The sequence below is a fragment of the Oryctolagus cuniculus genome, chromosome 5 (assembly GCF_964237555.1).
Source record: "Oryctolagus cuniculus chromosome 5, mOryCun1.1, whole genome shotgun sequence".
Classification (NCBI taxonomy): Eukaryota; Metazoa; Chordata; class Mammalia; order Lagomorpha; family Leporidae; genus Oryctolagus; species Oryctolagus cuniculus.
Window position 1 is genome coordinate 103,148,491 of NC_091436.1, and position 25,601 is coordinate 103,174,091.

The 25,601-nt window shown below is 39.7% G+C and overlaps 1 protein-coding gene across 2 annotated transcripts in view; it reads left to right on the forward strand.

The window, feature by feature from the left end:
• LMBRD1 (LMBR1 domain containing 1) overlaps positions 1 to 25,601 on the forward strand; it is a 148,975-nt gene that overhangs the window by 86,538 nt on the left and 36,836 nt on the right. For both annotated transcript variants that reach the window (XM_008263085.4, XM_070073909.1), the window contains exons 10-12: positions 17,856 to 17,920; positions 18,266 to 18,368; positions 19,223 to 19,327. In XM_008263085.4, the coding sequence (XP_008261307.2) occupies positions 17,856 to 17,920; positions 18,266 to 18,368; positions 19,223 to 19,327 (273 nt within the window). The remainder of the gene's footprint in view (positions 1 to 17,855; positions 17,921 to 18,265; positions 18,369 to 19,222; positions 19,328 to 25,601) is intronic.

Consider the following 25,601-nt stretch of genomic DNA (forward strand, 5'->3'; position numbering starts at 1 on the left):
TAGTACAATGTCTTTTATGTAAATAGCTGAAAAAATTGTAGCTGCTGTGTAAACACATCATTTTATATAGAGGATTTTTTCAACTTAAATGCTAAAATGGAACTTAAAGGAGATGAGTTTTGTTACTAAAGACCTTTATAAACACAAGCATCTAATTAGAATAAGTATGTGGTGCCTTAAAGTAGTTCATATATACTACGAAACACATTTCTAAGCATAATTTTGAGCTTGTATGACAATGGCCCCAGTTAACTTATAGATCTGTAGGCTTTAAATACTACTTGAAATTTTGATGTGTCTACCCTTATTGTATTTATGTAGAAAGTTATAAATTCATGTTTGTAATTATATCACATGTATTTTTTCAGAAATTTTCATTGTGGCTATATATGTGTGTGCATATATATATGTATATACTATAAAATTTACTCTTTTAACTATTTTAGGTGTACATTCAATTATTAAGTAAAGTCACAGTGTTATGTAACCATTATCACTGTCCTATCTTTTCTGTAATCCCCAACAGAAATACTGTACCTGTTAAATAAAAATTCCCCTTTCCCTGGAGACCTCTATTCTACTTTCTGTCTCCTGCCTATTCAGGGTATTTAGAACAAAGCACACAGGGAATGTAATAAGCACAAAATTATCTAACAGTAAGGCCTTATTGACTCTAAAAGTGTCAGTCATATCTATAGAATAATAGAACTAATACACCACTTAAAGAAAAAATTTTAATTTTCTTCACAAAGAAAGATCTAACTACATCCTGTTTAGAAGAGACACACTTAAAACAGTAATTTGAAAAGACTGAAAATAAAGAACTGTTTAAGGATGTACTAACCAAGTAGAAACAAATGAAAGTGGATAGTGATCCTGATAATAGAAAAAATAGAATTCAAACAAAAAAAATAACCAAAAACAAAAAAACAGAAAAAAAAACCTTTAAATGCACCAGAAAAAGAAGACACATTTTTAAAAAATTTTATTTTCCATGAGTGTTTAAATTTTTTTAAAATTTTATTTTATTTATTTTTTTTTTTTTGACAGGCAGAGTGGACAGTGAGAGAGAGAGAGACAGAGAGAAAGGTCTTCCTTTGCCGTTGGTTCACCCTCCAATGGCCGCCGCGGCCAGCGCGATGCGACCGGCGCACCGCGCTGATCCGATGGCAGGAGCCAGGAGCCAGGTGCTTTTCCTGGTCTCCCATGGGGTGCAGGGCCCAAGCACCTGGGCCATCCTCCACTGCACTCCCGGGCCACAGCAGAGGGCTGGCCTGGAAGAGGGGCAACCGGGACAGAATCCGGCGCCCCGACCGGGACTAGAACCCGGTGTGCCGGCGCCGCTAGGCGGAGGATTAGCCTAGTGAGCCGCGGCGCCGGCTTAAAATTTTATTTAAGATATACAAATCTCATGTATTTCATATATACAGTTTCAGGAACATAGTGATATTTTCCACCCTAACCTCCCACCCACCCATGTTCCCACCATTCTTCCTCCTCCTCCTCCTATTCCTACTCTTAATTTTTACAAAGATCTATTTTCAGTTTACTTTATAATCATATGATTAACTCTACACCAACTAAAGAGTTCAATAAATGGTATGAAGAAAAAAACACTGTTCCTGAACAGTTGAGACAAGGGCTATAAACAAACATCAAATCTCAAAATGTAAATTTTGTTCCTATACATTACCTTTTAGGTACTCTATTAGTTACTACAAATCAGGGAAAATATGGTATATGTCCTTTTGGGACTGGCATATTTCACTATAATGGATTCCAGTTGCATCCATTTTGTTGCAAAAACAGGATTTCCTTTTTTCTTTTTGTTTTTAAACTGCTGAATAGTATTCCATATTATATATATATGATATATATATATATATATATCATAGTTTCTTTATCCAGTTATCAGTTGATGGGCATCTGGGCTGATTCCATATCTTAGCTATTGTGAAGTGAGCTGCAATAAACATCTAGGTATCTCCATACTGTTTTCCACAGTGGATTTACCAGTTTACATTCGCACCAACAGTGGATTAGGATACCTTTTCCCCCCATTCTCATCAGCATTTACTGTTTGCTGATTTCTGTTTGAGAACCATCCTAGCTGGGGTGAGATGAAACTTCATTGTAGTTTTGATTTTAATTTCCATGATGGCTAGTGATTCTGAGCATTTTTTCATGTGTCTTTTGCCCATTTGAATTTCCTCTTTTGAAAAAAGTCTGTTCAAGTCCTTTGCCCATTTCTTAACTGGATTGTTTGTTTTCATATTGTTGAATTTCTTGAGCTCTTTATAGATTCTGGATATTAATCCTTTATCAGTTGCATAGTTTGAAAATGTTTCCCATTCTGTCAGTTGCCTCTTCACTTTTCTGAGGGTTTCTTTTGCAGTGTAGTAGCTTCTTAGCTTGATGTAGTCCCATTTGTCAATTTTGGCTTTGAGTGCCTGTGATTCTGGGGTCTTTTCCAAGAAATCTTTGCCTGTGCCAATGTCTTGCAGAGGTTCCCCAGTGTTCTGTAGCTATTTGATGGTTCTGGGTTATAGATTTAGGTCCCTGATCCATTTTGAGTGGATTTTTTTATAAGGCGTGAGGTGGTTTTTTTTTTTTTCCTATTTTTGCATGTGGAGATACAGTTTTCCCAGCACCATTTGCTGAAGAGACTATCCTTAATACAGGGATTGATTTTTGCTCCTCTGTCAGTGATAAGTTGGTTATGGATATGTGGATTGATTTCTGGAGTTTGTATTCTGTTCCATTATTCTACACATCTGTGGGGAGCAATCCGGACTGGACTAAGTTACTGAAATTAAGACTTATTCTATGCATCTGCTCTCCCACAACATGGCGTTGGGAGAGAAGTAAACAGCTTCCGCACAGCTGCCTCCAGTTCAACCAATTAACTGTAGGACTTGCTCCTGATTGGAGAGCAGCGTACTCGGCGTGTGGGCAGCCGAGTTGGGATTGGCGGAGGAGGACTATAAAGGAGGAGAGAGACGGCATGCACCAGGAACATCTATGGGGAACATCTAAAGGGAACCCGTGCAGCCCCCGAGAAAGCTGGCCGGCGGTGTGCCGCTCCCCTGCGGAAGTGGGGAATGTGGCCAGGGGGAACTGCCCTTCCACGGAGGTGGAAGGGATAGTAGCCAACCCGGGAAGAACCAGCAGCAAACCCGGGGAGGGCCGAGCAGACGAAAGAACAGCGCAGGACTCTGTGTCGTTCCTCCACGAAGAGGGGGAGCGACATAATGGTGCCGTGACTCGGATAGGAAACTTAGGAGGGAAGAAACGGGAAGAATTGGGAAAATATCGGAGAGAGAGACTAGCAAACAGCCTAGGGAAAAGCCGGACGAAAAAGGAGCCGGAAGAAGCTATTGAAAGCCTAGGCATAGACTCGGATACGGACTACGGGGGGAAGCTGGGAGGAATCTCTAAGGTCGAAAGCGAAAGTGAAAGCTAGAACAAACAGACTCGGACGCGGACTGTGGGGAGAGGCCAGGAGAAATGAGGGAGGAATATCGTTGGAGGAAAGCTTGGGGAAACATACCGGGTAGAGAAAAATGTTAGGGAAATTGAAGCCGCGGGGGGCAGGCCGAGGCGGAAACGGAAGCCACTTTGGGATTCTCAAGTTAGCCCGGGAATAGGGGGCGAAAAGTTGAAACCAGAAGCTGAAACGTGAGCCAGGTTGGGATCCGTCTGATTAGCCCGGGGAGCAAAGGACGGGAAGCCAAATCGTGGGGCGGAGACGTACGCTGGGTTGAATTCGCCAGGCTAGCCCGGGGAACTTAGATTGAATGCTAGTGGCGGACACGTGAGCTACGCTGTGTTACTCGCGGAAGCCGCCGCGTGCAGAGAAAGCACGGGGCGTGAGTAGATAGGGAACGGGGCTGGCGAGGCCGTGGTTCAGACGCGAAAGGGTTAAGCGTGGAGACCGCGGAGCGCGCGAAGCCGAGCCGCGCAAAGCCGGGAAGCTGCGCAGATGAGAGAGGCGCGCGGGCTGAAGCGGCGCAGAGCCGGGAACCCGCCGGCGGGGCGAGGTGCCGGAAAGCTGCGGGGATAAGAGAAACAGAAGTTTGGAAGTGGAGTGAGAGAAATGGGAATGCTGGAAGATAGAAGTAAAATGGGAGAAATAGGAATGCCCGGAGATAGAGAAATAGAGGAATAAAAAGGCCTCCCTACAACACTGCAATGTGAGAGCTTGGATTCGGTCTGCCTAATCAAGTGAGGTGATGAGCACCTGCGGGCAGCTAGCAGCTTATGCGCCGCAGGTCACCGAAGACAGGCACGAATTAACATCAGTAAGGCTTCCCCACAATACAACAATATTAAGCTTGGATTCGGTCTGCCTGATTTAAGGCGGTAAGCGCCAGCAAGCAGCTCGACCAGAGTATGAGCTGCAGGTCACCGAAGATAGGCACGAACCAACACTAATAAGTCTCCCCCACAATACGGCAATGAGAAGGCTTGGATTCGGTTTGCCTGATAGGTTTTGTAAACACCTGCAGGCAGTTCTAGCAGAGCAGAGCATGCGCTGCAGGGCACCGAACACAGGCATGCATCAGCGCCTAAAAACCTCCTCACAACATGGCGAAGAGAGGACCCGGATTCGGTTTGCCTGATAGGACTTGTAAGAGCCTGTGGCAACTCTAGCAAGTAGAGCAGAGTGTGTGCCGCGGGACACCGAAGACAGGCGCGTATCAACGCCAAAAATAAAAAGAAAGGGGGATCTGTGGGGAGCAATCCGGACTGGACTAAGTTACTGAAATTAAGACTTATTCTATGCATCTGCTCTCCCACAACATGGCGTTGGGAGAGAAGTAAACAGCTTCCGCACAGCTGCCTCCAGTTCAACCAATTAACTGTAGGACTTGCTCCTGATTGGAGAGCAGCGTACTCGGCGTGTGGGCAGCCGAGTTGGGATTGGCGGAGGAGGACTATAAAGGAGGAGAGAGACGGCATGCACCAGGAACATCTATGGGGAACATCTAAAGGGAACCCGTGCAGCCCCCGAGAAAGCTGGCCGGCGGTGTGCCGCTCCCCTGCGGAAGTGGGGAATGTGGCCAGGGGGAACTGCCCTTCCACGGAGGTGGAAGGGATAGTAGCCAACCCGGGAAGAACCAGCAGCAAACCCGGGGAGGGCCGAGCAGACGAAAGAACAGCGCAGGACTCTGTGTCGTTCCTCCACGAAGAGGGGGAGCGACACACATCTATTTTTTTTTTTTTTTTGCCAGTACCTGGCTGTTTTGATTATAACTGCCCTGTAGTATGTCTCTTTTTCTTTAACCTTTTTTTTAAGATTTATTTATTTATTTATTTGAAAAGAGCATCCTCTAGGTCTCCCAAGCAAGTACAGGGGCCCAAGTACGTGGGCCATCTTCCACTGCTTTTCCAGGCCACAGCAGAGAGCTGGATCAGAAGTGGAACAGCCAGCACTTGAACCAGTGCTGATATGGGATGCTGGCACCACAGGCAGCGGCCTTACCCGCTATGCCATATATGTTTTAATAGACAAACCACTAGCTAACTTCATCAAAAGGAATGTGAACTGCTTGGAGAAATTGTTGATTCTTGTTTATAGCCCTTGCCTATATTCCTGTTGAACTATATTTTTACTTTTGAACTGTTTGTTTATTGGAGCATTAAGCCTTTGACTGTAATGTAAATTTAAAATATGTTATCTTAAAAATTAAGAAGGAAGAAAGGAAAGAAAAAAGAAAGAGGGAAGGAGAAAGGTAGCTATCATTATATTAGAATTGAATCTATGAACTACATTGAATCTGTTCCCTTTGTATCAATATCACATCAATATGAGAGTTGATGAGAATTATGTTATAATAATTATCATGTATTTCCTGTGACTCTGAGAATCTGATGTATTGATAAATTCACTTAAACAAATAAAATAAAAGCTAAATGGGGAAAAAAATCTTGGCACAATTTATGTTTGGAGCCCAGTAATTCTTTGGCAAGGTGGCTGCTGTCCTATACCCTGTAGGATGATAATCAGCATCTCTTGTCTCTCTTCTCTTAGTGCCAGTAGAACTGTCCCCTTCTCCCAAAACCATGGTAAAATGCCTTCAGACATTCCTAAATATTGTCTGGTGGGTAAGTCATACCCCTGTTAAGAACCACCAGTTTAAGTGAAAACAATGCAGGGTTTCAAAATTATGTTAAAGGGAGAGGTAAGAGATTTTTGAAGAATAGTGTTCTCTTAGGTAGAGGTACTTCAGTATTTTGAATGCATTGCAGGAGAGACTTTTCTGGAGAGTTGCTTCTTCATTGGTTTATGTAACATCACATAAAGTTAGTAGCTAGTAGCACTAATAGTATTTTCACTTTGTCTTACTTAGTATTCTTCATAGAATATCACATGTCACATTTTATTATAGTTTAATAAAAGTTCCATAATTTATATTTGGTTAAATCATAGAAAAATTACTTTCTGTCGTACTTATTCATGTTTCTAAAACAGAACATTTAGTTCTTAAAATGTCAGTTCTTTCTAAATTGATCTGAAGATTCAACATAATTCCAGTTAAATCCTATCAAGTTATATTGTGGATATTGACAAGCTGATATAAAATTTCCATCGAAAGGGAAAATATATAATCTCATATATATTGAAGAAGAACAAAGATGACTAACACTATCTAATTTCAGGGTTTACTATGAAGTTACAGTAATCAAGATAGAATGGTATTAGTGGATCAATGGTCATATAAATCAAGGGAACTGAATACTGAGTCCAGATATAGAACCATACCAGTACAAACAGCTGGTTTTTGACATAGGATTTTAATAGATGGTGGCTAGAACAATTGTATATCTGTATAAAACAAAGTGAATCTAGACAGTACCTATTCCTTTTACAAAAATGAACTGTAAAAGCTAAAACTATAAAAACCCCAAAAGATTACATAGAAAACAGGTGACTTAAGTTTGGCATGGAGTTTGCAAATATAATGCCAAAAATACTATCAATGAAAAAAATAATAAATTGGACTTTATTAACAAATTCTGCTTTATCAAAGACATTGTTAAGATAATGTTAAGGGGGCCGGGGCTGTGGCATAGTGAGTAAAAGTCTGCTGTGCCGGCATCCCATATGGGGCTGGTTCGAATCTCGGCTGCTCCACTTCCAATCCAGCTCTCTGCTAATGGCCTGGGAAAGCAGTGGAAGATGGCCCAAGTGCTTGGGCTCTCGCACCCATGTGGGAGACTTGGAAGAAGCTCCTGGCTTTGGACTGGCCATCTCTGGCCATTGTGACCATTTGGGGAGTGAACCAGCAGATGGAAGATTAATGTCTCTCTCTGTCTCTGCATCTCTGTAACTTTGCCTTTCAAATAAATAAATAAATAAATCTTTCAAAACAGAGAGAGAGAGAATGATAAGACAAGCCACAAATTGGGAAAAAAATTATTCACAGAATACATATTTGGTAAGGATTTATATTCAAATTATATAAAGCATTCTTAAAACACATTAATAAGGAAACATTCAACATAACACATGCACATACCTTCTGAATAGATATCACACAGAAGAAGATACAGTTGACAAATAAGGAAATGAGAAGAAAGGCAACACTATATCATTAGATGATTACACATCCCAGCTTTGTGTCCAATTCCCGCTTCTTGGCTGGTGTGCATCCTGGGAGGCAGCAAGAGGATGGCTCAAGTGCTTGGGTTACTGTCATCCATGTGGGAATCCAAATTGAGTTCCCAGCTTCAACCTGAGGCAGTCCCAGCCGTTGCAGGCACCTGGGGAAGGACCAATGGAGGAAATATCCGTCCTCCTCTCTCTGCTTTTCAAATTTTAAAAAAATGAGATAACACTTTTCACCTATTGAACAGAAAATGCGATAATACCACATGCTAACAAGGTTGCTGAGCAGCAGAAGTCACTCCTTGTCCTTTAATATAAGTAAGTGGATAAACTGTGGCACATTCATGCAATGGAATATTATTCAATGATAAAGAGAAATGGAAGAATCTTAAATATATTACTAAGCAAAAAGTATCTGGTCTGAAAAGACTATATTCTTTGCGATTCTAACTTTATGACATTCTTGGAAAACTCAAAACTGTAGGGGAAATAAAAAGATCAATGGCTGTCTGGTGTTTAGAGTGAGATAGGGTTGGATGAATAGTTAAAACCCAAGGGATTTTAGGCCAGTGAAACTTGTGTACCTTGCCCTAATGGTGGATACGCATTATCATTTTTCAAAACCCATAGAACTGTAGCACACAAACAATGAACCTGAAACTGTAGACTTTAGTTAATAAGAATGCATAGGGCTCCCCGCCCTGTGCGGTGCACCAGCGACAGAACCCGCTCCCTCGGGCCCGGGCCGCCCTCGAGAGTGGGGCGTCACCATCGCCGCCGCCTGGGGAGCCCGTGAGCAGTCCGCGCAGCCCCGGCGCCATGGAAACTGAAGACTCGGGGTGCGGTGGGGGTGGGGGGGGAGCGGGCTGAGCTGGGGGCTGTGCCGTGTGCTCCAATAAAGTCTGCTTTGACGAAAAAAAAAAAAGAATGCATAAACATTGTTTCATCAGTTGGTACAAATGTACCACACTAATGCAGGATGTCAACAATAGAGGAAGTTATATAGCCATAAACCTAAAAATATTTTGAATAGCAAAGCATATTAAAGTTTTTCAAATAATTGTTTGTTATATCAATCATATGAATGCTTATAATAACCATATAGTGAAAACAGTCCCATCAATAGGAGACTAGCTGCTGATTTGTTATATCAATATTAGGAAGTAGTACACTATACAGCCATTAAAATGAATGCAAATTCTATTTATATAAAAGGAAACCCTATCTTGAGCAAGTGTTAAAATGTTATTCAGACTGTGTTGTATTTTAAGTGAAATTACTGTCCAGGTTACAGATGTTATATGTGGTAGAAATAGTACACCGTTTGTTGATATTTTGCATGTGAGCACATGTGCATACTCACTAGGATACGGCCTTACTGGAAAGATTCATAGGAAGCTATTAATGATAGTTACCACTGATGAATGAAAGTAGACACACAGGGGTGGAAGAGAGACTTATGCTTTAATTTTTTAGGTAAGCTTTTTTCTTAATTTTAAATGTGAGGTTTTTAAAGTGCTTCTACACCCATTTGATGATAGACCTTCTATCTCTCGAGGTCTATACTCCAATCTTTCATATTTCCTGTCTCCCCTTAATCTCCATTGTTTTATTCCTAGTAGCTTTATCATCCCATATATTTGGTTTTATCTACTTTCTTACTCAAAGTATTTTTAAAGATTTATTTATTTATTTGAAAGTCATAGTTACACAGAGAGAGAAGGAGAGGCAGAGAGAGAAGTCTTCCATCAGTTGGTTCACTCGCCAGTTGGCCGCAATGGCCGGAGCTGCGCAGATCCAAAGCCAGGAGCCAGGAGCCTCCTCCAGGTCTCCCATGAAGATGGAGGGGCCCAAGGACTTGGGTCATATTCTGCTGCTTTCCCAGGGCATACCAGAGAGCTGGATTGGAAGTGGAGCAGCCGGAACTCGAACCGGCACCTGTAAGGAATGCCAGCACTGCAGGTGGCGGTTTACCCACTAAGCCACAGCACCAGCCCCACTTATTCAAATTATTAAGAAGCAACCAAAATGGTTCCATTCTTCCTTGTTCTGTATCCACATGCATTTAAAGTGTGATCAACAGATTTGTCTTGGCTTATGCTGCTATTAAAAATAAAGATGAACTGAATGGCATTTTTAATATTTTCATTTAAGGTATACAAACTTCTTGCATTTATAAATTCAAATTCAGGAACATAGTTGTTCTTCCACCCTTCCCTTCCTTCCACCTGCAAACAGATATTTCTTGGGGCCAGTGTTGTGGTGCAGCAAGTTAAACTGCAGCATCTGACACTGCATCCCTCATCAGAGTGCCAGTTTGAGTCATGGCTGCTCCATTTCCAATTCAGCTTCCTGCTAATGTGCCTGGGAAGGCAGCAGAAAATGACCTAAGTACCTGGGGCCCTGCCATCCATGTGGGAGACCAGGATGGAGTTCCTGGCTCCTGGAGTGAACCAGCCATGGAAGATTGTTCTGTCTCTCTGTCTCTTCCTGTCTGTTCTTTCAAATAAATGAAATAATCTTTTTTATAAAACAGACATTCCTCTTAGTTCTGGAGGCTGGCAAGTTAGGAATCAAGTGCTGGCTGATTTGGTTCCTGCTGAGCTCTGTCTTCCTGATTTGCAGGTAGTTACTTTTTTGCTCTGTCCTAGCATAGTGAAGAGACAGGGCTATCTGATTACTTTTCTTCTAATAATACTAATTCCATCATGGGGATTGCATCGTTGTAACCTCATATAATCTAATTACTTCCCCAAAGCCCCACCTCCAAAGCCATAATATCGGGTGTTAGGCTTCAACATATGAATTTGCCAAGAATTCATTCAGTCCATAATAACATTATACATCCTAAAATATTTCACCAAGATCCTTAGGTCAATTCAGATTTTTTTTTTTTTTTGCCTTTTTAGAATAGCAGTGTACAGTACATATTAAATAAAACCCTAACAGGGTCCAGGGCAGCATCCCACTGATCTCCCTTCAAATTCATTACTAATTCTGCAATGAATATATGAATATTTACAATAAGTGAGTTAAATACTTTGTACGTCCCATGTTAATTTAAACCAGATTTAATCAACAAATGAGTTAGAAACAAAGTTTTGATTTCTAAAACATTTTGGATTTCAGAATTGTGGTTTATTGTTGTGGACCTTCATAACTAGTTTTTCCATTTAAAAATAAGATTATTATCTATTTCTACATGATTTCATCTTGTACTTTATATATAGAAACTGCTAAGAACACTAGAATAAAGTAAATACATAAATTCAGCAAGTTTTCAGGATACAAGATCAATATACAAAGGCAGTGATATTCTATCTGCTAGCCATGAACAGTACGTAATGAAATTAAGGAGACAATTCCATTTAAAATACAATCAAAAATAGTAAAATACTTAGCAGTAAATTTAACCAAGGAAGTCTAAGACCTGTACACTGAAATCTATAAAGCATCACTGAAAAAAATAGCTTGAATAGATTAACACTTGTAGACTTAATTTCAAGGTGGCAATACTCCCTGCACTGATCTAAAGATCCAGTGAAATTTCTATCAACATCCCAGTTGGCCTCTTTGCAGAATTTGACAAGCTGATTCTAAATTTTCATGGTAATGTTGGGTGGGCACTTGGGTCAGCAGTTAAGATGCCTGTGTGCCATATCAGATACCTGGATTCAATACCCAGCTCTCGCTCCTGACTCTAGCATCCTATGTATGCATATCCTTGAAGGTGGTGATGATGACTCAACTGATTGGGTTCCTGCTGCTCATGGGGGAAACTTGGATTGAGTTCTTGACTCCCAACTTCAGCCTGTCCCCAGTCTTGGCTGTTGTGAGCATTTAGAGCATCTCAATTTCTATTCAACCTTGCTAACTTCTCTTTTCTGCCTATTAAGTTGTTGTTCAGTCCTTCCAATGAACTTTTAACTTCAGTTACTGTTTTTTTTTTTATCTCTAAAATTTTGAATTACTCTTTAATAACTTTTATCTATTGATATTCTGTGGTGAAATCATTCTAAGACATGACTTGTTAAGTTATTTGAATGTACTTAAAACAACAGATTTAAAGTGTTGTCTAATAAGTCTGTTTGTTGATTTTTTTTTCTCCCTGCATATTAGTCATACTTTCTTGTTTTCCTACATACATCATATTTTGTTGTTAATACCTGGACAATTTTAAATAATATAATGTGTTATCTCTGGAAATCAAATTCTCTTCTATCCTCAGAGTTTTCTGCCCCCCCCCCTTTTTTTTTAGGATTTATTTATTTATTTATTTGAAAGGCAGAGTTAACAGAGAGAAAGAGGGAGTTAGAGAGAGATCTTCCATATGCTGGTTCACTCCAACAGCCAGTTCTGAATTATCTAAAGCCAGGAACCAGGAGGCTCTTCCGTGTTTCCCACATGGACCGGGGCCCAAGCACTGGGTGATCCTCCACTGCTTTCCCAGGCACACCAGCAGGGAGCTGGATCTGAAGTGGAGCACCCAGAACTCAAGCCAGCACCCACACAGGATAGTGGTGCTGTAAGTAGCAGCTTAACCCTCTACACCACAACACCAGCCCCCAGTTTTCTGCTATTAATCTTTGTTATTTTTCATGTTGTGTTTGTGAACTACCTCTATAAAGTCCATATTCTTCGTAGTATATACTCATTGTTGTCTCTACTCAGTTGGTTTGTTAATGATTGGATACACATTAAAAAAAAAATCTGCAACCAATGAGTCTCCTAGTTTTTGCCTAGGAATCTGTGTGTCTATGTATAATTCATCAATACTGAGGCAGGCATTCTACAAATCGGCCTTAGTCTTCACTTGCTTCTCTGTAGAGTCTCAGTATCAACCAGATCTTTCCTGATCATAGACACAGCCCTCTGCATGCACAGCACCTTCCAGATGCCCACAAACGTGTCAGTGCTTTTCAGTGCCCTATTGATACCTCCTTTCCTCATTTTAAAAATTTTATCTTAAGCTTTTTGGTTAGTTTAATTTTAACTGTTGTCCACTGATGCTGTGGTCATGAAGTTCATAGACTGCTTGTGATTTTTTTTTTAATACTTTTAGAGAAAGGCTTTTTGTACTCTTTAAGTTTGAATTCAGTCAGATAGAGCTTGGGATCTCCAATTAAGGAAGCTTTATACCAAGAAATAAGGAATACAGACATGAAATACAAAAATAGAGTACAAAATAGGATATCAAATCTTAAAGATGCAAGAAATCCAGATTTAAGGAAAAATGTATTGTGTGGGAATATCCCTCCTGATTTATTTCCTAGATTGATGGCAGAGGAGATGGCTAGAGACAAGCTCAAGGAGATGTGGAAAAATTTGACGAAAAAAGCCATTGGAGAACCAAAGAATTGCTCCTACACTCAGGTGCAAACCCATAGTGCTGATGAACCAATGACCACATTTGTTTGCAATGAATGTGGAAACTGATGGAAGTTCTATTGAGGTGGAAGAATTGGCTAAATACCTGGACCATTAAAAAAAGCGAATTTTGTAATAGCTTTTAAACTAGGCCAAGCAACTGGTTTTCCTGCAAAACAAATGTTTAAAGCAACATACATCTTTTGGGTTAATCTGTTTTCATCTGAACATCCCTTCCTTAAATGCCTTTTGTAGTCAGATCAGTAGGTCCACCATATAATAATTGTATGGCATCTGTTTTCTAAGTAAATTGATGTTAAACTTTCAGTAATTTAAGTTTTTTTCTCCTTAAGAAAAGTTCTTGAACTTTTACATTCTGAAACCTATACAGTGGACATTTTCTGTCACTCTATTAACCCATAAATGAAAATTACATTGTTTCCTATATTGGCATGTACTTAGACAAGATGTTACAGGAATATAAAAGGTAATATAATTTTAAAATATGGTGTGTATTCAAATGATACTTGACCAGCTTATCTAATTGTGTATAATATTTGAACTAGCATATGAATTTGATTTTAATTATTCACAAGTCTGGGATAATTAGATATTATTTTGCATCTGTAACTAACCATGATCATTATTTCTTGTAATTTCTTGTACATGTATATTACTTGTTCTTTTTTTTTCTTTTGTTTTTATCATTTTAAAAACAAAACAAGTTTTTGACAGAGTGAATTTAAGAATAATAAAATAAAAATAGTACCACTTTTAAATTAAGTGATCCATTTTAAAATTTGTAATTCAATAAAGATTTTTGTTATTGAAAAATAAATAAATACAAAATAAAAGAGGTTCTTCCTCTTTCTGCTTCCTTAGGTGTCTCCAAGGCTCTGGGCTTTTTATATCTATTTTTCAAGGCTACAAAGCACTAGAGAGGTAGCATCAGGACTAGAGCAAATCAAATGTTACAGTGTGCTTTGTTCTTACTGGGATTTAATCATCTTCCTTAAATAAATGCTTCTCGATTACTGCATATCTTTGATTAATTCCCAGAGTGTTGAATGAGTTGATTCAGACAACTTATACCAGTTTTCTTACAACTTTTTTGAAGGATAATATTTTCAGAGGTTTTTACACTACTTTGTTACTGGTGTCATTTCCATAACTTAACTTTTGTTTTAAAATTGACATCATAACTTGAATAGAATATGTGATATTTTTGGCAGCCCAACATGATCATCACTAAAATGACCATATCAATATTGGTTTAAATCCTCATATTTTATTTTATTTTTTAATTTTTATTTATTTATTTATTTATTTTATTTTTTGACAGGCAGAGTGGACAGTGAGAGAGAGACAGAGAGAAAGGTCTTCGTTTGCCATTGGTTCACCCTCCAATGGCTGCCGCGACCAGCGCGCTGCGGCCAGCGCACCACACTGATCCGATGGCAGGAGTCAGGTGCTTCTCCTGGTCTCCCATGGGGTGCAGGGCCCAAGCACTTGGGCCATCCTCCACTGCACTCCCTGGCCACGGCAGAGAGCTGGCCTGGAAGAGGGGCAACCGGGACAGAATCCGGCGCCCCGACCGGGACTAGAACCCAGTGTGCTGGCGCCGCAAGGCGGAGGATTAGCCTAGTGAGCCGCAGTGCCGGTTATGTTTTTATTTTTTAACTTTTATTTAGTAGATGTAAATTTCTGAAGTACAGCTTGTGGATTACAATGGCTTTTCCCCCCCATAACTTCCCTCCCACCTGCAACCCTCCCATCTCCCGCTCCCTCTCCCATCCAATTCACATCAAGATTCATTTTCTTTTTCCTTTTTTTTTTTTTTTTTGACAGGCAGAGTGGACAGTGAGAGAGAGAGACAGAGGGAAAGGTCTTCCTTTGCCGTTGGTTCACCCTCCAATGGCCACCACAGCCTGCGTGCTGCGGCCAGCACACCGTGCTGATCCGATGGCAGGAGCCAGGTGCTTATCCTGGTCTCCCATGTGGGTGCAGGGCCCAAGGACTTGGGCCATCCTCCACTGCACTCCCTGGCCACAGCAGAGAGCTGGCCTGGAAGAGGGGCAACCGGGACAGAATCCGGCACTCCGACCGGGACTAGAACCCCAGTGTGCCAGTGCCGCAAGGCGGAGGATTATCCTAGTGAGCCCCGGCGCCAGCCCAAGATTCATTTTCAATTATCTTTATATACAGAAGATTAATTTAGTATATATTAAGTTAAGATTTCATCAGTTTGCCCCCACACAGAACACAAAGTGCCAAATACTCTTTGAGCACTAGTCATATCATTAATTCACATTGAACTACACATTAAGGACAGAGATCCTGCATGGGGAGGAAGTGCACAGTGACTCCTATTGACTAGTGATCAATTTCAGGTCACAATAGACCATAATGATAGGTCTAAGAGTCAAAGGGATCAAATAAACAAGACTAGTGTCTGCTAATACTAACTGATAGAATAAAAAAGGGAGAGAACGATCCAACATGAGAAGTGGGATACACAGCAGACTCATAGAATGGCAGATGTCCTAAACAGCACTCTGGCCTCAGAATCAGCCCTTAAGGCATTCAGATCTGGCTGAAGAGCCCATGAGAGTATTTTAGGCATGGAAAGCCAAGACACTCTTGGGGGGGAAAAAAAAAGAAAAAAAGCCCTAAATGAAAGATCTCTGCAAGTGAGATCCCAGTGGAAAGAGCGGGCCATCAGATAAGGAGGTACCTTTCTCTGAGGGGAGGAGAGAACTTCCACTTTGACTATTGCCTTGTCGAAATAAGATCAAAGACGATGAGCTCAGGGGGCTTCCATAGCCTTGGCAGCTCATGACTAGAGCCTGGGAAGATTGCTAATGCCTTAAATCCTCATATTTTAAAATATGTATAGTTTTTCTCTTGTCTTTATGAAGCATTTATGTTTTTTTACACTTATCCTGTATTCTGTAAGTAACTTATTCAAAAGTCCAACTCTGGGTCATTCATCCCATCAGACTGGGAAGATAGTTAAGCATTTTAAAAAATTATTTTTATAATTTTTTCTGCAAAATGGACACCAAGGGACTGGAATCTTCAAGTGTTATTTCTATGTCATGTTTCTCTACTGTTAATTGGCATCCGACAGTAATACTGCCTCACGCTATGAAGTATTTCATGTTAACAGGCTATTGAGAAGTTATGTTTCACTTGTGGATCCTCAGCATAAAGCTGTTGCCTTCCAGCTCACCGAGGCATCAGATACAGAAAAAGAATGTTTAACTCCTTTGTACCCTCTACAAATGAACATTTATAATTATAAAAGAGTCACTGCAAGGTTCTGTAGTAGTGAAACTCTTCGTGAATAATTAATTATCATGTGGAATTCTAATATGTAAGAGATTTATATGGAATTACTCCATTTTAAGAGATGACCATAGTGTTCTTTGTCCTCTCTTATTCCCAATGGTTTCCTTTCCTACAACCCCCAAAAGGGCTATAATAGAATTGAAGAATTCTTAGAACAAAGGCCTAAAATTGCTTTTAAAAATCAGCTTTACATGGTGGGTAGGTCAGTATGTTGTTACTTTACTTCTTTTATCCCTTCTGCATTCTAACATATAACTCAGCAATCATGTAAAATGAGAGGGCAAAATCTCCTTGACATTCATGATTTTATTCACCTAACTCTATGAATCCCAGTCAAAGGAGAAGCCAGAAACACTTAACTATGGTTGGGTGAACTCTCACTTTTTGCTGTTACTTTTGCAACGCTAGCCCAGTTGTCCCTGGATCTCGTGGAAGATAATGGTTGGGTGGTGGTGGAGGAAGTGTGTGTTATTGCTAACATAGATTTCACCTCTTTTTTTTTTTTTTTTAATCCTGAAACTATTCCTTAGAGATTCTGTTTCAATATTTTTTCCTTTTTTTTCTACCATCCCTAATAAGAAGTTCATACAGTAGAAAGAATTGTGGGGTTTTTTGTTTGTTTGTTTGGTTGGTTGGTTTTTTTTGACAGGCAGAGTTAGACAGTGAGAGAGAGAGAGACAGAAAGAAAGGTCTTCCTTCCGTTGGTTCACCCTCCAATGGCCACTACAGCCGACACACTGCGTCGATCTGAAGCCAGGAGTCAGGTGCTTTTCCTGGTCTCCCATGCGGGTGCAGGAACCCAAGCACTTGGGCCATCCTCCACTGCCTTCCTGGGCCACAGCAGAGAGCTGAACTGGAAGAGGAGCAACTAGGACAGAATCTGGCGCCCCAACTGGGACTAGAACCCAGGTTGCCGGTGCTGCAGGCGGAGGATTAGCCTAGTGAGCTGCCTCGCCGGCCAGAATTGTGTTTTACCAGTTACAATGCTTATCACATTTCCCCCATAGAAACATGTTTGATATGACAGTGTCTTCAGTGCTCTTGGTATTCTATTTCAGGAATAGTTTCACTTATACTCAGACTTTTCTGGTTGTGATATAATTTAAGTACTATATATTATTACTTCTATGGGAAAATGTTTCAAATTCCATATTTTAATAAACAGGGGAATATAACTTGATGAGTTTCCTGGTTTTGTGTGTGTGTATCCTAATGTTTTTTCAGTTGTTGAATATATATTTGAGAATAATAGAATAAAATGTTTATATTTGATCTAACAAAGTTTAATTTGTTTACTTATTAGTGAGGATTTTTCATTTTAACATTTCTGTGTCCGTGTTCTCAACTAAATAGTCTCATAGTGGAAATTTGGGTTACAAATGCCTGGAATTATACACTAAGTTAAAATGTATCTTTGTTTTAGATTGTTGTCATATGTTAGCAACTGAGCTTAAGCATAATGGTTTTTGAACTTTGAGTATCAATGTCTAGAACTACATTCTAATGAATCTCTTTTTACTTTTAGATCATTTGGGGAATATTTTTCATCTTAGTTGCATTGCTGTTCGTAATTTCTCTCTTCCTGTCCAAGTAAGTACAGTAGAGACATTTTCTAAAGCACTTAAACAAATCCATTGATATTACACATTTTTGGTGCTGAATTCTATTAGTGTAGCCTGTTCATCTTAAATACTATTTTACTAGATGTGTTCTTTACAACATTAACTCAATGAATTATCCAGTCATTAACAGTATTTATTTATATCAATTGAACAATATCCATAAGACATTTAAGATATTTAACATTTGTTATCCATGGGTTTTTTTGACTCAGCTGAATTTGCATGCTTAGGATATGATGATATGCTTTCTAAATTTACTGAAAATGTGAAAGTATAACATAAATTCATTCTTTATAATTCTTTTTTGTTTTAGTTTAGATAAAGCTCTTCATTCAGCTGGAATAGATTCTGGTTTTATAATTTTTGGAACTAATCTGAGTAATCCACTGAATATGCTTTTGCCTTTACTACAAACAGTAAGTAAAATATTAGTCATTTTATATTCCAGCAAATATTCTCACATACTTTTGTATAAAATTATCATGCTGTAAACATGTTAGTACTTTGACATATACTGTACCCTTTACTCATTTGATTTTTATCTTCATATAATTTCTACATTGATATGTTGCTTTAGACATTACAGAGACATATTGTTGAACTTTATACCTAAGTTGATTTGGAAAATGTAACTTAAAGTGAACGTTTCCACTCAATTTTTTGTTTATAATTTTTCATGAATTATTACTGTTAATATATAAATATGAATTTTAGTTTTAGGATTTGTCTTAGAACAGTGATATTAATTTGGTAGTAGTTTGATACTAGTTTTTTTTTTCTTTTGGAAGATGTCCTTTTGTTGATATTTTTTAAAACCTAAATCAAGTTGTTATTTTAAACATATGCAGGGCCAGCGCTGTGATGTTGCAGGTAAAACCACCACCTGCAGTGCCAGTATCCCATATGGTCACTGGTTTGAGTCTTGGCTGCTCCACTTCCAATCTAGTTCTGTGCTATGACTTGGGAAAGCAGTAGAAGATAGCTCAAGTCCTTCCATGGGCCCCTGCACCCGAGTGCGAAACCTGAAAGAAGCTCCTGGCTCCTAGATTCAGATCAGCCCGGTTCTAGTTGTTATGTTCATTTGGAGAGTGAACCAGCACATGGAAGACTTCTCTCTTTCTCTCTGCCTCTGCTTCTCTGTAATTCTTCTTGTCAAATAAATAAATAAGCTTTAAAAAATAATTTACAACTATAACTAATGAAGTTTTCAGATAATTTTATATGAATTCCCTTATGGTTTGTTATTAAATTAATTTTTTTCTTTTTTCAGGTTTTTCCTCTTGACTATATTCTTATAACAATTATTATTATGTACTTTATTTTTACTTCAATGGCAGGAATTCGAAATATTGGCATATGGTTCTTTTGGATTAGGGTAAGTATATTTACATTATTATTTTGATTTTTTCTTATCATTTGTGTATAACCTATATTATTCCAAAGTTTCTTGGATTTAGAATATAGAAATTATGATTATCTTGAAATTAAACCTGTTGAAGTGGCTTCTTCACTTCATGTTGACATAAAATTACTTGTTATCCAAGAGCAGTGATTTGGTTGTATAAGGGGGTGCTTAGTCCCATCGCTAATCTTTGGTGGCCTAAGCTGGAAGCAATAGTCACAGGCATGTTCTGGTAGTGTTTTTTTCTGTGAGATAAACAATGCCCATGAGGAAAGCTATGGTCTTTAACATCAAACATGATGACCACCTTATCTATAAAATTTGAAGTCATTAGTAAAACTTTCTGTCCCTTCATTTGGTCTGAAAAGGAGGTTTTTCCTGTTTACTGTGCCCATGGCAAAGTAAATCTAGCTGTGAAATCATAATTTAAGCTTTCATTTTGGCTATGTTATAATTACAGAAAAATTGTTAGTCAGCCCTTTTATAAGGTCTAAAGATCAAACTGTAGATCATGGGGAGTCCTTCGGTATAGAGTCAGTTTCCCATCCTGAAGAGAACAGAGAAATGAAGAAACAAGTCAGCCTTCCCAGATTGCTTGCTGTCAGTAACTTATATCAAATGAAAACTTAGCACACAATTTTAACTTAAATAACAACTTAGGAAAATATTTACCAGAAGGTCCAATGCCTTCTATAAATTTCAAGACAAAAGTACCTGTGTTGGGAAACATCACTTAAATATCTAACACAAATATAAGTTGTTGGACCAGCAAACCCAAGCACAAACATGTCAATGATTTAAACATTTTTAATTTCTTTCTACCAACACATTTAAAACATCTGATACAGAGATTTATTTAGGGCATGTGAAACCAACAAAAAAAGGGTACCTTTGATTAATTCAGCAGTTTATTTATGAGCAATCTTTTATCTATAAGCCAATTAACACAGAGCTCTTAATAAATTTTCCCATGTAGTCATACAACATATATACACATATAACATAACATACAAGGTAGAACAATAAAGCAGTTTCAGTAATAGCTTCTTAAAATCTTTAGCTGTTTTTTCTTAAAAAATAGACAAGTTTAAAATTATAAACTCTTTAATCAACAAGAAGTAGCACTTGCTTACTCCACACAGTATTTTGAAAGCACTTGGGCTGGCACTGTGCACAACAGGTTTAAGGCCGCAGCCTGCAGTGCCGGCCTCCCATATGGGCACTGGTTCCAGTCCTGGCTGCTCCTCTTTCAATCCCGCTCTCTGCTATGGCCTGGGAAAGCAGTAGAAAATGGCCCAAGTGCTTGGGCCCCTGCACCCACATGGGAGACCTGGAGTAGGCTCCTGGCTCCTGGCTTTGGATCAGCTCAGCTCTGGCCATTGTGGTCATTTGGGGAGTAAACCAGCAGAATGGAAGACCTCTCTCTCTGCCTCTCCTTCTCTCTGTATAACTCTGACTTTCAAATAAATAAAGTAATTATTTTTGAAAAAAGAAAGCATTTGTAAGATTTTATAAAAACATTTATCTCTTTTAGGCCACTGGGCCTTTCTCATTAAGGTAACCATCATGTCTGTTAACAACACAACAAAATCATTAGATTTTTGAAACTTTTGGATATTTGTATCAGTGGCATTTTACATTATTATAACTTAAAATTTAACACAACTTCACATCTTGACAGTATCTTTAATGTAATCCAAATAGTCTTATTAATTTGGTATCGCTGCAAGATGAAAGATAGATTCTTTGATATTTCCAGGGACCCAACTGGAAATATCAAAGTCCAAAGAATTTAGAATTTTGATTTTTTAAATGCTTGTCAAAGTTGCCAAGAATACTTAAAATATTTGTTAGAAACAGGATCCCTTAACATTAGGACATAATACAGACCAGATTTGATCATTGTTGCAGAGTTATTACTCAGATGCTTTAGAATGGGTATATATTTAAACAAACTATAACTCTCTTAATTAAAAAAAAACTTTTCAGCTGTTTTTAAACAATCAGAACTTAATGGAGACATTAAGAACAAAATAGGTCACTTCAACAGAAAACAAAATCTCTGTCTCTTTGGTCATCCCTAAATTCGTAAATAAAACCTTAAATGTATGAGTGCATGGAATTGTCTCGTAGCTTGGCACAATTTTAACAGAGTCAGAACTAGGGAAGAGAAATAGCTTACCTGAGCTGCCTGGAAAACTGACAGAAGGTCACCAATTAAACAAAAAGTATTAAAAGGAGATGCTGTAGTCTTTAAACAGATTTTTAAGGCTATTTCAAAATATTTATTAATGTATAAACATTGCACAAACCTCATTGCTTTAATCAGATCCTATTTCAAAGAAAAATAGATTAATTGCTTTTTTATCCAAAAATTTCTTTCATAACTTTCTGTGACATCCTAATACCTTCTGCAACTTACTTAAGCCTTTCCATCTTTTCCATTCCAGTCCAGAGTAAAATAGCCATTAGGATAAATTCTTTATTTTTTTAGGATAAATTCTTACAAACCATGTCCTTTCTTTATTCAAAAAAGTATCTTTCCTTCTTAATCTTCCTTACCAAGAACACATTTTACTTGTGACCTTTTTCTATGTGCTGATTTCCTTGATTTACATTTTGAAATAACCCCTTAGAAATCTCCAAATTAAGACAACATTTTCTAAATAAGATAACACATCAAATTTCAACCTTTGTTACTTTCAAGCGGTGTTAAACTATTTTCTTATGGATAATTTATGAAAACAGATGTTAGCAAACCCAAATAGTTTTTCCATAGACTATAAGGTGCTAAGAGTACCAAAGTTTACATTTAGATACATTGATCTTATTTGCATTTACCCAGTTTATATTTATCAATTACAAAGACATCTTTAGGTTCTAATTGAATTTGATTCTAGTTTTCCTTTGACACTCCCGCCCCCCCAAAACAAAACAAAACAAAAACTTGGGCTAGTGATGCCTAGTCAGCAGTCAGCTACTTGGGACTGTCTCTGAAACAGAAGGTTCAGCAGCTGCCAGATGGGTCCCAAGGATGACTGTGGGCCTGGGGCTGATGTGCCAGGGACAAGATGAGCACTGGAGATTGTTCACCATTATGTTAGGTTTAGTGGGAGAGGGAAACCATCAGAGCAGATGGGCACCCCTCTGGAGATTCCTAAGGAGACTTCATGGGAAGGCCCAGACAGAACTGAGCCAAAAGAGGGAACTGAGGAGGTAGACAGGGGATACCAGAAACACGCTGAGACTTGTCTATACAAGTTCAGGCCACATGGGGACTGCATCTAATGGGAGTCTAGATCGAAAAGCTACCTGTCTACAAATGTAATAATTAAATTTAACCCAGAGCTAATGAATGAAATATCTAGGAAATACCCACTAGTGGGACTAGGAAATTGAGTTTGTATGAGTTGAGAAGACCTGGCGAGGTATGAAAATCATTTAGAGGGACCAGCGCCACGGCTCACTAGGCCAATCTTCCGCCTGCAGTGCTGGCATCCTAGGTTCTAGTCCCGGTTAGGGCGCCAGTTCTGTCCCGGTTGCTCCTCTTCCAGTCCAGCTCCCTGCTGTGGCCTGGGAAGGCAGTGGAGGATGGCCCAAGTGCTTGGGCCCTGCACCCACATGGGAGACCAAGAGGAAGCTCCTGGCTTCAGATTGGCACAGCGCGCCGGCTGTAGCGGCCATTTATGGGGCAAACCAACAGAAGGAAGACCTTTCTCTCTGTCTCTCTCACTGTCTAACTCTGAAAGAAAGAAAGAAAGAAAGAAAGAAAGAAAGAAAGAAAGGAAGGAAGGAAGGAAGGAAGGAAGGAAGGAAGGAAGGAAGGAAGGAAGGAAGGAAGGAAGGAAGAGAAAGAAAGAAAGAAAGAGGAGAGGAGGGGAGGGGAGGGGAGGGGAGAGGAGAGGAGAGGAGAGGAGAGGAGAGGAGAGGAGAGGAGAGGAGAGGAGAGGAGGCAAAGCATTTAGAGGAGCAGAGACAGCGATCTTGTTAGGATTTGGGGTAAAAGAAAAATTCATTGAGGAATGGAGCCTGGAGCCCATAGCCTTGCTCTAAGCTGTGCCCAGTCTTGCTGACAAATTAATCTCTAAGGAAGGAAGAACAAAAATCAGTTTTCAGCCAATACCCTAATGGGCTGTCAGAGTCTGGTGTCTGGTCAGGAAGTCCTTGAAAAATGCCAGAGTCGCCCTGGCCTGAATTTCAAGAGTACTCCAAGTCCTTCCCCGAGACCCGTGTGTCGGGCTGATCCCTGCGAAAGGAAGCTGAGTTGGACCAGGCCAACGTTCCGAGAGCAGAGACGAGAAGTGTGAAGTGCGGAGCTTCTTGCTTTACAGCTCCTGAGGATTCCAAAACAGCAGGGGACTTGCTCCCTGCAGGAAAGTGCCTTTCCTGGTCCAACATCATTTCTGCTGTTGGGAGTCTGGTGCGCGGCCATGAGACACGGAAGCACTGGAGTGTTGCCCCAGCCAGGATCCGTCAATTGTCTCAAGGCTTTCTCCCAGTCTCCCACAAAGGGCCGATCCATGCACGAGGGAGGGAAAGTGGTTCACAGCCCAACACCATTTCAGCTGTCGGCTTCTGGTGCCAGGCCAAGAGACCTTCTGGAAGCACTGGAGTGTAGCACCAGCCAGAACCCGTCAGTTGTCTCGAGGCCTTCTCCCAGTCCCATGCAAAGGGATGAACCACACCAGGGAAGAGAGGGGTTAGAAGAGTCTCGGCCCCAGGAGTTTGCTCTGGCCTCTGAATCTTAAGTCCAGCAGCTACACTAATAGCTTTTAACTGGCTGACAGGGACCCTTTTTTTTTTTTTTTTGAGAAAATGAGAATTGCTACGAACGAGAGTGAAATTCTCCTAAAAAAAGCAAGAGCCACCTGCATGCTCACCAGTCCGGTGGGATGATCCAATGCTGGCTGGAGTCAAACTCAAGTAGGATCCGTGTCACATTGGAGTTGCTGTCCAAGTCACGGCACCAACATGTTATGGGTGAAATGGTGGCAGAGAAAATATTATTACCTCAATTCTTTGTCTCACATGGAAGAATTTCCAAGCAGACAAACAGAGATTTGAAAGTAAAATTTATTAGAGTCAAAGACCTCCAGCCAGAGTGGCATGGAGGGGGGCTGGAAAAGAAGCAAAAACCCTGTATTATGTATTTAAAAGTTTTATTTTGGGGGCCTGCATTGTAGTGTAGTGAGTTAGGCCACCACCTGTTCTACCAGCATCCCATATGAGCACTAATGCCAGTCCTGCCTCCTCCACTTCCAATCCAGCTCCTGTTAATGCACCTGGGAAAGCAGCAGAAGATAGCCCAAGTGCTTGGACCCCTGCATCCATGTGGGAGACCTAGAAGAAGCTCCTGGTTTCCAATGTAGCTTGGCCCAGCCCTGGCTGTTGTAGACATGTAGGGAGTGAACATCAGATAGAAGATTCTCTCTCTCTCTCTCTCTCTCTCTCTCTCTCTCTGTTTCTCTCCCCCCTCTCCCTCTTCTCCTCTCCCCTCTTCCCCCTCCCTCTTTCTCTCTGCAACTCTACCTTTGAAATAAATAAAATAAATCTTTGGGAGGGGAAATATTTTATTTATTTATTTAAAAGGCAGCAAAAAGAAGACAAAGATCTCCCCTCAATTAGTTCACTCCCCAAATGTCTACAATAGCCAAGAAAGCCAGCCTGAAGCAGGGAATTAGGAACTCAATCTAGGTCTCTGACATGGGTGGCAAAGACCCAAAAGTCTACATTAGAAATCAGAAGTGGAGCCCGGGACTTGAACCCCTAGGCACTATGATATGGAATATTGGCATCACAAATGGCATCCTGATCGCTACCACAAACACTCAACCCAGTTACTGTGTATTTTCATTCCCCTTTAGTATAGACATACATGAAAATATCTGTAGTCAGATTATTGTAAATTATCATAAACTAAATTTTATAACAAAATTTCTAAGACTGAAATATGAGAATGTCATGGGTATTTCATAGAATTGAGTGTTTATAATTGAGACTTCTGTTCTTATTTTGTAATATTAAATAAGTTGTGAATATATAAAATATATCACTAATAGTTCTAATTTAAACTCAGATATTTAATCTTCGGATAGAACTAGAGATATTTCAGAATTCTTTATAGCTCTATAATTTTCTAGCAGATGCTCTTACACAGTAATTTTAGGTTTGTCTGGAAGCAGACTATGTGAATACTAATATAGTCTCTATGTCCTGGGTTTTTCATGGAGCATTTATAGGATCCTTT